This window comes from Crotalus tigris, unplaced genomic scaffold, assembly GCF_016545835.1.
Source record: "Crotalus tigris isolate CLP2741 ecotype Arizona unplaced genomic scaffold, ASM1654583v1 scf7180000020974.397596, whole genome shotgun sequence".
Taxonomy (NCBI): Eukaryota; Metazoa; Chordata; class Lepidosauria; order Squamata; family Viperidae; genus Crotalus; species Crotalus tigris.
In genome coordinates this window covers 138,648-155,541 of record NW_024098289.1, presented here as the reverse complement: position 1 = coordinate 155,541, position 16,894 = coordinate 138,648, and the positions used below count along the sequence as shown (strand labels likewise).

Sequence of the window (16,894 nt, the reverse complement as noted above, 5' to 3'; positions counted from 1 at the left end):
TAAATCCTGACTTAAAAATGAATTTAACTATTTCCCCTTACAGGCTGGGTAATTCTGGGAGTTGACACCCATGTATCTTAAAGTTCACAAGCTTGAGATCTAGACAGTTCACATGAATTACAAAGTATGATTGGACCATAAAATATAGTTAAAACATTGTTAAGCCTTGTAGAATAAAATTAAAATTGTATGCAAAGTATAAGAACAAGTTGTCACAATGTACCAAGAAGATTATGTCTAACATGCAGAAAAAAATAGAGGGCAGACAAAAAACCTCTAAATATGGTTGTTTATTAGCATACTACTTGCTAGTATATGGTAATAATGTTGAATGTCGCCCAAACTTGATAATGGGCTGGAGGTGGAAGAATAAGCTGAAATCAAATCCAGGCAAGACAAGGTGCAATTGAAAAATAGGAACTAAATTGCAAGATCAGTTAAAACAAATATCAAAATTCAGGAGTATCTTAACAAACTGGCATAATGAGTAGAAACCAACAAGTTGAATACAAACTGAATAGCCTGGGTAGGGAAAATCAAAGGCATGAATAGAGAACAAGGAAGATCATAGTGGGAAGCAGTCAGTGGTGGGATTCGGCCAGTTTGCACCACTTCGGCAGAACCGGTAGCTAATTTTTTGTTGCCCAGGCCCAGAATGGACTTCTGGAAGCAGCATCCATGCAGAGAACCGATTGTTCACATATTTGAATCCCACCACTGGAAGCAGTGCATGCAAATGTAAGGGTGTCTTGCATGCAGTATGAAAATTCTCATCTAGAAACTCAATGACTATCTTTTCTGTATCTGATATAAATGTGAATAACACAAAATAATGAGTTTTGTGCCACAAGCTGAAATTTGAGCACTCTGATCTCTCTGTTCTGCATTGGTCAGACTACACTGAAAATCCTGTGTTCAAATCTCAGTAACATGTTTTGTAAGGATGTAGGCAGAGCAAACCAAGCAAGCTACTGAAGGACCAGGAAGGAATAACCCACAATAAAAAAATTGGAGACATTGGGTATGTTGGAGAAGACAAGACAACAAAGAGACACTAGCTTTCTCCAAATACTCGAATGGCTGTTATGTAGAATGGAGTTTTTCCAGCAGTGTTCTGTGAGAATGTGAGTGGGTTTTTCAGGATTAAGACTAGGAGAAGAGGGGAACTTTCTCTCAAATGAATAGGTTTTTTTTTTCTTTAGACTCTAAGGCACGTGTGTCAAACTCGCCGTGTCACATGACGTGTCGTGACATATTGCGACTTTTTTCGCATTGCCGGAGCTGGGGTGGGCGCAGCCTCTGCATGATGCAACCGACCCATGGACCAGCAGTTTGACACCCCTGCTTTAAGGGGATATTCTGCAAATGCAGAGGATTTTTCTCCCTTAGTCTATTGTGGAGAAGTTATTTTTCTTTGCCTTTAGTGACTACAGGGAAAAAACACACCTCTTCACAGGAAAAATATGAAAATAAGGAAAAAATAAATGGCTTGAATATTCGAAAAAGAATTATAAAGAGCAGGATGAAAAGAAGGAATAAAGTTAGAGAATAACTTTGTACTGTGAATGAGTTTAAGTTTCCAGGACTAGATGAAGACAGTTTAAGTACAGTTTGAGAAAAGCTGGGGAAAGCACAAGGAAAGCAAATTTGATAACCATTTGATGACAACATGTAGATACCCTGTAAAAAGTTTATTAACAACAGAAAGTAATTCCATATGAAACATTGTGGAAGCATAGCCTTCCTTTGAGGTTACAAATAATGAATAATATCTATTAGACTCAAATCAGATTTGAAAAGTTAACCTGAAATTTGGATCCAGTATTGTCAGCTTGAACATATAAGTACTAGTATACTGAGGCCAAGTTAAAAAGTTCAAACCAGAACTATTTAAGATTTCATATTTTTTATCCAGTTTCCTTAATTTTTCTGGTCTTTTTTTAAAACAGGACTTGTAATTCTGAAAAAAAGTAGATGTGTTCATTTATTTAATAACATAATTTTAGATTATGAAATATAAGTATTTAGATTGTGTCTGTACTATTTCATGATACAAATAAATACACAAAAAATAAATATATCCTCAGAATTACTTATTTTAATTATAGGGGTCTTAAGAGAATCCACAACTTTTCTCCATAAGCTTCCTGAATGCAATGGCTACTTGCAACAGTACAGGGAAAATCTTCTGGAAACCATCTAGATCAGGGTAGTCAACCTTGGCTCTTTTATGACTCGTGGACTTCAACTCCCAGAATTCCTGAGCCAGCTCAGGAATTATAATAATAATAATAATAATAATAATAATAATAATAGTAAAGTTGGAAGGGACCTTGGAGGTCATCTAGTCCAACCCCCTGCTCGGGCAGGAAACCCTACACCATTTCGGACAAATGGCTGTCCAGTCTCTTCTTAAAAACTTCCAGTGTTGGAGCATTTACTGCTTCTGGAGGCAAGCTGTTCCACTGATTAATTGTTCTCACTGTCAGGAAGTTTCTCCTTAGTTCTAGGTTGCTTCTCTCCTTGATTAGTTTCCACCCGTTGCTTCTTGTCCTGCCTTCAGGTGCTTTGGAAAATAGCTTAATTCCCGAAGTCCACGAGTCATAAAAGAGCCAAGGTTGACTACCCCTGATCTAGATCCATAAGGTCTCGGAGGTGATCATCCTAATCAGTACTTCTACATCACGGAGCTCCCAGATGGCAACAACCCTCACCTGAACCAGGAAGTAATTTGACTATGGCAAAGTACTCACTGTCCGTGTTCTCCATATCCAGACCACCCACCAACTGCTCCAAAACAAAGATAACTCTAAAATATCTTCATCTAAATAAGCCCAGTAACCATGTCTATCAGCACAGGAAGTAGTCCTGCCAGGAAAAAGAGTAGATGATACTTAAGCAGGATCCCCATCCTGTCTGTACAGCCAACTTAACATATAGACATTAACATCTAGTTGGCTCCAAAATAAGAGTCTTGGACACAAGTAGCCTGTCTCAGAAGATTATTGTTACCCCCTTCTTTTTCTGTAATACTGAGACTGATGATATGTTCTTGTCCAAGTCTGACAACTCACCTACCACAGATGACTGATGTCTTGCTATAAATGGAGCTGGCATTTACTGGCACTAGTTTGAGTTCACTAGTCCTGTAACTTACTAGGAAGTATAGATCAGCCCTAAACTGCAGGGTTTTTAAAATCTGTAATGATTTGCCCAACATTTCCCACCACATCTCTCCTTTCTATCACAGTCATAGTTTGCTTGCCACACTCTTTATCACCACCCACTGATTTTAAAGAGGCAACGTCTGGCATCTAACTATCAATCACGGAGTTTCCTGCAAAGCCATGACTCCTTCCAACTTTATTATTATTATTATCACTCATATCATAACCATATTCAATACTTACAAGCCTCACACCTCTCCTAAGGAAGCAAACACTAGCAAGCCACTTTAACTGACCTTTTAAAATTCCTGAAAAATGATGGTCCAAGCACCGTAAACCAACTAGAATATCAAATCCACATTCCTACTGTACAATAGGTATAGTAAACCAACTAGGGAATTACGTCTGCATTCCTACCCTATGCTGTATTTCCAGAGCCACTTTCCAAGGAACATGCATTTCTCCCATACTTCCATATTCTCATGTCAGGGGAACTTCTCCTACATTCTTGACTCTACTCAGGAAAATAATCACTGCAATTGTCCTGATTGCTCCAAAAGCATAAAAGAGCAGACAGATTAACCACAAAATCTTCTCCAATATGTTTGCACTCTTGAATTATATCACTTGACTGACATCTAGAAGAACAGTTATAATAACAAAATAATTTCAGAAATCAATAACTGTTAGAAGTAACCTATAAGAGCTAGACACTTCTTTTATTTTAAATAAATATTAATAGCTAAATAAAATTAGATATATATTTAAAGACTGATTTTACTTATATTTTTACTTATATGCTGATGCTTACATGAGGTCCCCATATTTCATCTACATCTTCAATTGTTTTGATTGTTTTATTGTATATTTTAATCATCTGATTCCAACTCTGTGCAGTATTTAAACAACGGACCTGTTAAAAACATAAGCACACAAAACTTAATCAAAAAAAGAATTCTCAGAATAGATAAACTCTGAGATTCTGGTAACCACATATATATTTAGAATATTACTCTATTTTCTGAAGATTATTTGAATTTTTGTTACAGGTAGTCCTCACTTAACAATCATTTGTTCAACAACCATTCAAAATTATGAAGGCCCTGAAAAAATGGACTTGTAACTGGACATTGAACTGACAACCATCAGGACATCCCCACAATCATATGAACGTGTTTCGGGCATTTGAAAACCATGCAACATTTACATAGCACATAGTTTGAGGCCTGCTGGCACTGGGCTTCAATCTAACTAGCATGGAGCTTATTGCAGTGCAGGCTTGGGACAGCACTCTTTGGCACCAATAGCCAGGAGCTGGAGAAGAGGCCTGAGAGCAGAATTGATGGGATCAGGAGAGGGGGGCCTCTTTGAGCAATGTTTTTAGTAGCTGTCTTGGATTAATGTTTCTAGTTCTTTGAAGCAACAAAACATTCTCCATGTGGAATGTGGCTTCTGATAAGAAGCAGTTCAAACTGGCCAAGAAAGAAAATTGTGCAAAGATTTGAACTTTAGTAACTTGTAAACTCATTATATTCATTATAATATGGGAAACGCAACTCCTGAATATAACAATGAGTATTTAACAAGACCATACTAAAATATTATATGATGCTATGAAATGTTATATGGTACGTATAAAGCTACTGAACATGCTTGCTAAATCATAGATGAGTCAAGTGATGCTAAACAATGAAAGAATACATTCCAAATCCAATATGTTTGAATTGTACTGTATATAAAGTGATTTCATACCTTTCTAAAAAGCCCTTTACCTTGTATCTGTGAGGATCTGTAATTGTTTATGCATAAATAAAGAAATATCCATCTACCTTTTCAGCTCAGATCCTATTTAGGCAAAGGTACATCAGGCTAACAAATCTTGCTGGCATTTACAGCTAACAGAATCAGTGGACTGAGGTTGTTGAAGACCCTAGGCCTTTACTTATCCTAGTGCTATTGACACTGGCACCACGCTGAGTGCCCTGTCAAGCCCTATGCCATAGCAAGCTTTGTGCCAACCAGTGGCAAGCCCCAGTGTTGCAACATGAACCTCTGGCATCAGTGATCCCAGTGGAGTGGAGGAAGAAACAACTGCGCCAAGGAGGAGCACAGAGAGGAAGATCTGGGGCTCATCGCTAAGGGGAACAGTCAGATGATGTTTTATTTAACAACTGTTTTGCTCAGCAACAAAGTTGTTAGTCCCAATTAGGTTTGTTAAGTGAACACGTGGAGCTGACTGTGGCTCAAATCATTAAAAAGCTAAGTTCATGGCATTCAGTCCTATCATTTCCTGGCAAATAGAAGGAGAAGAAATGGAATCAGTGACAGATTTCATTTTCTTGGGCTCCAAGGTCACTGCAAGTGGTGACTGCAGCCATGAAATTAAAAGGCACTTGCTCCTTGGCAGGAAAACTATGGCAAACCTAGACAGCATAATAAAAAGTATAGACATCACAAAAGGTCTGTATAATCAAAGCAATAGTTTTCTCAGTGGTAATGTATAGCTGTGAGAGACGGACCATAAGGAGGGCTGAGGGCCGAAGAATTTATGCTTTCAAATTGTGGTGCTGGAGAAGACTCCTGAGAGTTCCTTGGACTGCAAGGAAATCAAATCAGTCAATCCTAAAGAAAATCAATCCTGACTGTTCTTTGGAAGGACATATACTGAAGTTGAAACCCAAATGCTTTAGTCACCTAATGAGAAGAGAGGACTCATTGGAAAAGACCTTGATACTGTGGTTCCCTGAAAATAAATCCTAGCTTGATTTTTCAGAGTGGGCTTAACATAATCACTAGGACCAGATGGACTACACCCCAAGGTTCTTAAGGAACTGGCAGATGTGATCTCAGAATCACTGAACTATCTCTTTCAAAGATCCTGGAGCACTGGGGAACTACCAGAGGACTGGAAAAGAGCTGATGTAGTTCCCATCTTCAAAAAAGGGGAAAAAATGGATCTACAGACTTATCAGCCTGACCTCAATACCTGGGAAGATTCTGGAAAAGATAATCAAGCAATGAATCAGCAAACACCTAGAGCCAAACAAAGTCATTACCAAAAGCCAACATGGATTTGTCAAAAACAGGTCATGCCAGACAAAACTTATTGCATTCTTTGACCAAGTGACAAAATTAGTGGACCAGAGGAATGCTGTGGACATAATTTACTTGGACTTCAGTAAGGCATTTGATAAAGTAGATCACAATCTACTACTTCATAAGAGAAAAATGTGGGTTACATGGCATCACCACCAGGATCAGAAGCTGGCTGACCGGCCGTACTCAGCATGTGGTTCTCAATGGAACTGCATTGGAGGGAAGTGTGTAGTGGGGTGCCCCAGGGCTCTGTTCTGGGCCCAGTGTTCTTAAACATCTTCATCAATGATTTGCATGAGGGGATAGATGGGGAACTCACCAAATTTGCAGACGACACCAAGCTGGCAGGAATAGCCAACACTCCAGAAGATAGGCTTAGGATACAGAAGGATCTTGACAGATTTGAACATTGGGTGCTATCTAACAAAATGAAATTCAATTGTGAAAAAAGTAAGGTTCTACATTTAGGCAAGAAAAACTAAATGCACAGGTATAGTATAGAAGATACCTTGCTCAATAGTAGTAACTGTGAGAGGGATCTTGGAGCCCTAGTGGACAATCACTTAAATATGAGCCAGCAGTGTGCTGCAGCTGCCAAAAAAGCCAACACAGTGCTAGGCTGCATTAACAGGGATAGAATCAAGATCATGTGAAGTGTTAATACCACTTTACAATGGCTTGGTAAGGCCACAATTGGAATACTGCATCCAGTTTTGGTCACCACAATGTAAAAAAGATGTTGAGACTCTAGAAAGAGTACAGAGAAGAGCAACAAAGATGATTAGGGGACTGGAGGCTAAAACATACAAGGAACAGTTGCTGGAATTGGGTATGTCTAGTTTCATAAAGAGAAGGACGAGGAGTGACATGATAGCAGTGTTCCAATATCTCAGGGGCTGCCACAGAGAAGAGGGAGTCAAACCATTCTCCAAAGCATCTGAAGGCAGGACAAGAAGCAATGGATGCAAACTAACCAAAGAGAGAAGCAACCTAGAACTAAGGAGAAATTTCCTGACAGTTAGAACAATTAATCAGTGAAACAACCTGCCTCCAGAAGCTGTGAATGCTCCAACACTTTTTAAGAAGAGACTGGACAGTGAGTTGGACTAGATGATCTCCAAGGTCCCTTCCAATGCTGTTATTATTATTATTATTATTGTTATTATTATTATTATTTAGCCCTACCCCCAAAATAAGCCCTAGTTTGGGGTGAGGTGCATGCCTAAAAATCAAGCTAGAGTGGGATGGGGGGTGGAGCTGCCCCACATGCCCCGCACTTGCTTACCGTTGCAGCAAGGCCTCCCATGCCTCAACACCTGCCTCACCTTGCCAGCCCACGTCTAAGGCCACTTGCCCAGAGGAAAGGCCTCTGCAGCCAAGACCCGAGCTCCAGATTGACCACGCAGCACCTCCTGGACACAGGGGCACCACGTGTGTCAATCCAGAGCTTGATTCTCAGCTGCAGAGGCTTTTCCTGAAAGCCTCTGACAGCGAAATGGAGGCTGGGAGCGATGCGCACAAACAGTGGTGAGAAACCGCACAAGAGGTTGGCTGGTTGGGTGGTGTTGTTGGTTAGGGTTAGCCTATCCACATTTCTTTTTATTCCATCTTATAATAAACAACCAAGAGGGGAATATTTTGAATTTCTTTTTTACACTTGCTTCAATGTCTGGACTGGGTAATGTTTTTGCAAGTCCCTCCCATGCCTTTTTTTTCACACACCTTTCCCAAAAGTACCTTTAAATTCCTTTGCATAGCACAGAAAAAGGCAAAAGACAGTTCTAGTCTCTATTTTTCCATTCATTTTTTTCTAAGCCAGTCAGGTGACTGGAGCTTTAGATATGGAACAAGTGTTAGTATTTTCTCTGCCTTTCTAAGAAAGAAAACTGATCCAAATACCTTATTTCAGTTTATCAATCTATATTATACAGATACAAAATAATAATAAAGTACAAAAATTATCAATTTACCTTTTCCATAGTTGCCCTGTAGTAAAAGTCAGTCCTCCCATTCATCTCCCACAATATATAGTTTGCCTCAACTGGTATGAGAGTCTGGTGATCCTTATACCTATATATGAAGAAGCACAGTACAGTAGCTTTTCTAAAAAGCCATAGTAAGGATCCAAGTGTATTTATCATTTGTTAACTTCTACCTCCCTTCCAATAAATCTTCTAATTTTGCTAGCATTTGTCCTTTGTCAAATGAAACTGAAAGTTTTGCACAGACCAGAGAGAACCCTCCACTGTTTTCAGGGGCATTTATGGGACAAGGGTCAAGATGACAGTTGTGACTATATGTTTGGAATCTTGTTCCTTTGTGCACATAAAAAAAAGATGTGGGTCTATAATGGCACACAGTTGTGGTCACCATCTTTTTCTCATTCTTCACACTGTTTTAGTTTTACTTACATCTCAACTTGAGGATAAAAGTCTTGAGTATAATGGCTCTGTAATGGGCAGCCATATTTTTCTATATCAAATATTACTTCCTATGGAAAAGACAGTTTAGTATGGTTAGAAAACAAAAACAAAAAACAAACAAGTTGCATCGGTTCACTAAAATAAAACAGTAATTCTTACCATGTTTCCTTTATCGCCTTTGTCTCTGAGATATTTCCTAATGTGAGAGAAAGAGATACTGAACTGTAATTGTAATATTCCAATATTAAACATCCCATTCAATATTCTCTATGCCATCTGCATTAGATAAATGACTCAGCCTTTTGCCACTTGATAAGGAATATAAGATCCCTAGGTTTTTGATGGGTGGCCAGTCATAACACAATATATTTCTGATATATATGAGAATTAATGTAGGGGATGGTTATGAAACAACTAATCATAATTATTATTACCAATAATTAACGATATTTCCAGAATATGTGTGAATGAAATGTCTATTAATATTGTATTCAGTTGCACACAGTCAGCTATGTTTAGACTGGATTTGGCATTTTTTATCCACCTACTGGTATAGGTATTTAAGGTATTGTCACAGATTGCAAATTGCTCCTAATAAAGGTACTTTTTGCAATTGACTGTGATTTTGTCCATGCTAATGGTGCTCCAGTTGTTTTGGCATTTTACTGTCCCATTACTATTGGTACTATTTTTACTTTCTTTTGCCACAATTGTTCTATCTAGGGCTTTTAGTTACATTTGAGTCTAGTCCACTATTTCAGCTGGGTATCTAAGGACTGGATTCACCCAGGTGTAATTGTTTTGATAGTATTTTCTCCACTGAATTTGGGCTTTAAGATCTTCCTCATACTCATGTATTCGCTTCTAATCTTCTTCTTGATATCAGTGTATTTGATGTTGTCAGTTTGAAGAGTGCTCAGATATTTGTAGTAATTGTTTTCATCCAGAATATTTGTTATCTCCACAGGACATCTAGATTTCTTTAGTTTTCACTATTTTTTCCCTGTTGATGGTGAGGTTGGCACATTTGTCCAATCCAAATTACATTACAATGTTTTGGCTGTATGTATAGGCAGTGTTGAGCAGCAATTTTATTTTAGATAATGTTTTTTTCATAGAGTTTAAATGCATGCTTATGTAAATGAGGTAGGATAGCCTGGCAGGTGTTTTTGTTGTTTAACAGCCATGGTCTGACTTGACAGATGAATCTGCGGAACAATAAACAAACACTAATGGTGATAGTGAGTCTCTTTGAAAATTTCCTCTTAATAGCAATAGCAATAGCACTTATATACCATCCCATAGTGCTTTACAGCACTCTCTAGGCAGTTTATAATGTCAGACTATTGCTGGGTCCTCATTTTACTGACCTCAGAAGGATGGAAGCTGAGTTAACTTGATATTAAGCTTTTCCAGTCTATCACCATTCACTAGCAACTCTGTCTTCCATTGTGTCCTTGATCTTTGCAGAAAGCTTTTGTTTCTACGATTCATATAGCAAGGAGTTGAATGCCTTCATATAATTAATCTATGCTACATTCAAGTTGATCTTCCTTCTTTTGTAATTTTCCAAAATCATCTCATTAATTAGGAGCTGATCTTTTGTTCTTGTGATGTTTAGGCAATTTTCTTTCTGCTCAGGTGAAAAGAGTTTGTTTTCAATTAGACGCTACTGGACTGCTATCACATCAGTTACAATTTGAAAGCTGTTGATAAGCAGATAATTGGCCTGTAATTGTCTGGTGCTGCCCCCTTTGTTTGATATTTCATTATTAGGTAGCTTTTGCCAGATATTAACCACTTGTCAATTTTACCTCTTGCAGTATGCTGTTAAATTGCTTAGTAATGAGTGGATGTAGACTAGTCAGATGTTTCAACCAAAAACCATGCAATTCATCTTTATCTGGTGCTGACCAATTCTTGATCTTTCTTACCCTTTTCTCCACCATTTTTGCTGCTATTACAAGTTCTTTCAGATCAGTTTTTATTTTTATCCATCTCTTTTGTCAAAGTTTCATTCTTGTTGCATGCAACCAGAACTGTGCTGTCTTCTTTGTCAGGTGTTGACTGGTTCATTGCAGTCTCTCTTGTGGTGGATTTGTAAAAACATTTCTAATCCGACTGAAATTGGAGATTCTGCTTATGGTGTGCCTTTCAAGCTTCATATCTGCTGATCTTCATGTGTATAGCTGCTAATATAGCTGCTGCTTTTTTATTTCCAGGACTTCCTTACTCTTTCTTGTTTCAAGATGATATTTCTTGAATAAGCATTCTTTGGTCTTCTTGTTCTTTAGCTTCTTTTCTTTCATCTGCTCTAGATTGCTTGCATCTAATCTCAACTTGCTGATCTTATTTTCCAGGCTGAGCTTCCATTTTGATGATGCACTGTTTGGCTTTTTTTTTAAATTAATTGTTGCTACTTTATTTGCAGGAAGAGTATAATAAATAAAGAAGCCTTTATGGTCCATTGCTACACTCAATATTCAGAATTAGAATTTAACCATTTTAAATGTTTAGCCTATATGTATATAAGCTAATACACTTCTTACCGCGGTATAGTGAAGGTATAATTCTCACATTTTGTGGGTTTCCTATGACAAAATAGAAAAAGGTGTTTATATAATTTTTTTTTAAAAAAGCATTGCCTCAACATGACTTTTAACCTTCTGTTTCAGTGTCCACAAATCACCTCTTGAGGCTAGTTGGTTAAAACTGTAAAAATGTATTTATTGATCAAATTCTTACCAGAGAGAGAGAGAGAGAGAGACAGACAGAGACAGACAGACAGACAGACGATAGACATAGAATTAAAGTACCTAACAAAATATTTTACACAATTCCCAACAAATGTAAACCTTGCTAAAACTCTAAGGGTTTACAATATTTTAAAAGGCTATGAGAAGGGTAGATTTCCCTTGAAAACATTCTCTTTTTATATATAATTTTTATTAAACAAGCTTTCAACAGAATAAAGGCAATACAAATTTTGAATTGAAGGTAAAAAGAATATGGAAAAGTAATAAAAAGTGAAAAATAAATAGAAAAGAAAGAAAAAAGAATGCAATACACTCCAACTTCTAATAAAGGGAAGGCATTTTACACGCAAAAATGAAATAAAATACAATATAAATTACACAGATAGGTGCACTATTTACTTTTAAAAGCATGTAAAAGCTTACAGAGGACAAACAAGCTAGGAGCATTCCTTACTGATGGAAGAATTCTGAATTTTTAAGTCTGATTTTTACTTTTTTTTACACTGTGGTTTTAGTCAAGTATTTGTTTTATTATGTTGTTGTAAATAGTCCAGAGTCATTTAGGTGAGATAGGCAGTGTAGAAATTTAATAAATAAATAATAAACAAACAAACAAACAAACAAGAGTTTCCACAATGTGAGAGGCTGACATCAAGAAGTCACAACTCCAGCCTTCTTCCCTCTTCATTTGGATCTGCTTCCTCAGGATGAGCTTATGAACATTGAGACAGGCTAATTCTGGTCAAGGGAAATAACTTGGCACTAAAGGAATGTCAACAACCTCTTGAAATGGGCCCAGAGACTTATTGGTCATCAATGTAGCAATGTAAGTATAGATGTCACACTCCTTAAAGCATCTCCTCCTGTCAGCAGTCAGACCGCTACATTTTGAATCAGTTGAGGTTTCATAGTCTTCTTTTAAGGGCACACCAAATAAAGTATATTATAACAGTTTAGCCATGGGTTGACAGAATCACTGTTGCAAGGATATTCCAGTCCAAATGCTTGGGAGTATGAATGTGAGTGACTGGAGGGGGAGGGCAGAGCCCTTGGCTCTTCGAGAAAGGGATTGGTGGGAAGAGGGAATGATCATCTTGGGGGATGTAGAGCAGGACAATGTATCACAGTAGTGACGGGCATGGAATGCTACAGCAGCCAGAGGGTTGGCCATTACAGATGCCCTGATGCGTAATATCAGTGATGTGTTCTGGCTCCCTGAGCTCTTCCCCAGTTCTTGGGCAGCATATTCTTGGAAGCCCTGAGGTTCAGCTGTAGCTGCTAAATGCCAGGTCAGTTAATAACAAGAAATTATTCAAGATCTCATTGAAGAGGAGAGAGCAGACCTGGCATGCCTCACCAAGACCTGGTTGACCCTGGAAGGGGGGTGGAAATCCCCTCTTGGAAATGTGTCCATCTGGATTTCAGATTTGGCACTAGCCAAGACCCCCGGGCAGGGGAAGTCGGGTAGTAGTGGTTATCAGAAAGTGGTTACCAGTAGTGGCTTTCAGGGGACTTGCTCTGCAAGTTTCTGATTGCAAGACTCTTTTTCTGACGCTGGGCTCATGGGATCAGTTGGGATTATTACTAGTATACTGGCCTCCCTGCTGTGTAGCAATCTCCCTGCCTAAGCTCTTGGAGGGCTGGTAATGGAGTTTCCCAGACTCATGGTTCTGGGAACTGCAACCTGCTATCCTGGGTGTGGCCTCAGAAGCAGCTCAGGAATTCATGACCACCATGACACCCATGGGCCTATCCCAGATTATTACAGAGCTGAGGATAATGATCACATTCCAGATTTGATTTTTTTGTCAGAGTAACATGACCTGGTGGGGGATTTAAGATTATCCCTCTTTTTCATGGTCTAATCACACCCTAGTGTCCTTGAGACTTTCATATACCACCTCCTCCACAGGGAGGCTGGACCCATTTGGTTGTTCCACCCCCCCCCCCGGTGATTGATGGACTCTCATTGGTTCCAGAGGGAACTGGGGGATATCTTGGAGGTGTTGCCACATGGTTCTGCCGAAGCCTTGGTGGTGGCCTGAAATCTAAGGGCAGCTTTGGACAGGATCACTCTTATTGCGTCCTGAGAGTGTTGCCTGGTGACCCTGTTCCAGGTCGCCTGATCCCTCCTGGATCAGGGGGGCTCAGGTGATCATCTGCAGGGCCGTGCAGAGGAGTTTGTTCAGTACCTGATGGACAAAGTAGCACAGTTTCATTCTCAACTGGATCCTATGTGTGGAGATAGTCCATGTGAGATGCCCGGGGAGAGGCCTTGCCCAATTATCTGGGAATGATTTGACCCTGTTGGCCTGAAGAAGTGGACAGAGTCTTGATGCTGTCAGTGATACCATCTATCAGTTAGATCCTTGTCCCTCCTGGCAGGTGAAAGCCTCCAGGATGGTGACTAGCAGGTGGGTTCAGGCAGTGATTAATATATCACTAGAAGAGGGAACATTTCTGGAGACTTTTAAGGAAGCCCTGATTTGCACCCTCCTTAAAAAAACCATCATTGGATCCCACTTCCCTGCACAACTTTCATCCAGTTTCCAACTTTCCCTTTTGGAGGAAGATTGTGGAAAACGTGGTGGCCTGGCAGTTTCAGAGGTCCTAAATGAAATGGATTATCTGGACCCCTTTCAATAAGGAAACAGCAGTGGTCACACTTGTCGATGATCTTTAACTAAATTGAAGCAAGAATGGCTTCCTTGTATATTACATGTCACACAACAAGGAAAACTCAGAGTTATGAACCATTTTAAATCATTTTATACCAATTTTCTCTTAAAGTTTAGTGTGGAATAAATTTTACTGGTTTTTTTTCCAAAAGTCCTTCCATTGTAATTTGTTTTTACAAAAGTTTGCATTCACTTTATCATAACTCATTTACTTGTTTTGCCTCTGTGTCATATCCTAATAGAAATATATATATATATATATATTCTAATTAGTAGTCTTGTTTCTGTATTCTGTAAATGTTTCAAATTCTGTCATTTATCTCAAAAGTTATTTTTTCTTCAGATTGCCTTTTATTTTTCCAGCAATCTGGAAAAATCCTCGCTATATTTGTGTGCTTAGTCTATTTCTAGAGTAGAAAAAGAAACAACTTACTTGCTTACAATTATTTTTTTCCATGGAGGACAACCAACACGTATGTGAGAAAGCTAGGAAAAAACACAGTTAAAACATCCACATATTTACAAAAACTCTGTCAAAGTAGTTGCTGTATGACCAAATGTTGTCTGTTTTCCTTTTTAAGTCATGCTATGTCTTGTTTTGATTTCAAAAAGTGTCCAGTCTATTCTTTATAACTATGGAGTTTAGTATGTGTAAGCAGTAATTTGAGAGCAAAAAATGGTGTTCAGAGAGAATCTCTCCATATTTTATCCCCACAATATTATGAATTAAGTTGGGTTGGTAGGGAATGATAGCCCAAGATTGAGTTTCTTGATTATATGGCTAATATAATCAATAGTTTAATTATCGTATTGCACTGTCTTCTCTGGTTTTGTGAGATATTGAAGCCACTTGCACATTTTATTATTGTTAGGAAATAATGAGGATGTAGCTATTAACACTTATGACACTATTTATTAGAGCTAGAAGAGAATATGACCAGTTGCTTACCACTATAATTCATATGGCATTTGGATTTGAGATGTGCATATGCCCAGAGTTTCATTCAGAATACTTCTATAGCTAAGAAAAAGTTTTTGTGAGCCTATTCCTCATACACACCACCAAAGGTACTGGTTCCCATTTCTTATGCAATTCAATCTTTCAAATGATAATAAAAACTAAACATGAAGTAGAATTGCAAGTACTCCGACACCTATAGAAGAAAAGGAAAATGGATAGCATGACTGCATAGGTGGCCATTTGAACAGTTACAATTACAAGTGTGGCTCTGAGCATTCTTACACAAAGGCTGAATAGCAAGCTCATTTGCAGAAGACATGATAAAAAGCCAGAGAACTAAACATAGACCTTTCAAAGAAGGAGTTGGTCACCTTGTAGTGATGTTTATTCAATTCTGGCAGACAAATATTGAAGGCTGTATCTATATAGCTGTTTAGCACAGGCTACTACAACTGTATAAAAGAGGGATGGAAGCCACTACTAATTTTTATTGCAGACATTAATAATTCTTATTTTAAGGGAAATAAAATATGTAAAACTGAGAATGAACTGTTATCTTCATAATTCTCAATGATGATCACAAATGCAAGTTTATTGTATTACTCCGCTGATAGGAGCCAGGATTTCTACAATATAGCTTGTTCACACACAAACACACAATCCAGCTGAAGATAAATATCAAAACAAGGGGATATAAAAATCTTCTTGAAAAAAAAATTTCTTTGAAGAGATACCTAAAGATGGAAATAATAAGCTCTTAAAATATTACTTAACATTGAAGGTTTAATGTGATGGGCTCCGATGATCTAGAAACAGACACAAAGAATGTCTGTTTACTTGACTGTGGTACTGATAGATGGGGCTTAGAACATTAACACGGAGACTGGAAAGCTTTCTATCTAGATGAGGACTATTGTCAAATGTGTGACTGATGATGGGTGCCAACTTCTAAAAGTAGCTCAGGTTTGTCAAAGACAAACTGAATTGGGAGAACATCAAAAACATCGACAATATTCAGCCTAAAATGGATTCTGATATGTAACAAGAGAGTATGAGCCTTCTAGTGGAAATTCAATGTTTTCTCACTCTAGTGCTGACATATTTGTCAACAGGCTGGTGTATTCCGAGCAATAAAATCAGATATAAGGCTTTAATTTTTTAGGCTCCATGTATAAAAAGATAAAAATGTTCTGATATATATAACCTCTGAGAAAAAGATAAAAGGCACCCATCATAAAGCATCATTTTCTACAATAACAATATTTTTTGGGGGGGAAATCCCCACAAACTGTTAACACAAAGTTTTCAAAGACAAAGGGGGAAAAGGATGAATGGAGAAAAATTATGAGGGTTGTGCACGTACTTTATTTGTATTTATTTAACAAATTCATATGCTGTTTATCTCGCTTTCCTTTTAGCTTAAACCTAGGTAACTATTAATTGGAAGCAAAAATATGAAAGTCATAATTATTGAACCTGTGGTGGGCTTTTTGTCATTTTTAAAACTTTAGCCCAACTATAGAAGTTAATTAACTTAAGCTTTATGCACAAAGATAATTATTTATGCACAAATGCTTGCACAAAAATAATACCGAAAGTCAGTAAAATACTGTAAGTTTTCTTCAGAAAGAAGTAGAGCTACTCAGAGAAACTAATCAAGAAATCTCAGATCATTTCAGAAGTAGAACGTACATTACTGCTTACTGATTATAGTTTACAGGCTGTAAATGCAACAGATTTCTTTAATAAATATCATTGTGAAAATTGAATTGACCAACCCCAGGTGTCATTTCAATTATAGTAAAAGAATAAT

General features: G+C 37.9%; 1 protein-coding gene across 4 annotated transcripts in view; it reads right to left on the bottom strand.

Moving 5' to 3' along the window:
* The window catches only part of CATSPERE (catsper channel auxiliary subunit epsilon), a 70,216-nt gene that overhangs the window by 5,420 nt on the left and 47,902 nt on the right, over positions 1-16,894 (bottom strand). For 2 of the 4 annotated variants that reach the window (XM_039369122.1, XM_039369123.1), the window contains exons 15-20: positions 14,554-14,606; positions 11,236-11,277; positions 8,846-8,882; positions 8,675-8,754; positions 8,234-8,333; positions 3,979-4,080 (exon numbers count right to left, since the gene is read on the bottom strand). In XM_039369122.1, the coding sequence (XP_039225056.1) occupies positions 3,979-4,080; positions 8,234-8,333; positions 8,675-8,754; positions 8,846-8,882; positions 11,236-11,277; positions 14,554-14,606 (414 nt within the window). Of the gene's footprint in view, positions 1-1,805; positions 1,961-3,978; positions 4,081-6,626; positions 6,684-8,233; positions 8,334-8,674; positions 8,755-8,845; positions 8,883-11,235; positions 11,278-14,553; positions 14,607-16,894 lie in introns of those variants that run through there. The other 2 variants (XM_039369121.1, XM_039369124.1) reach the window with 2 other exon arrangements.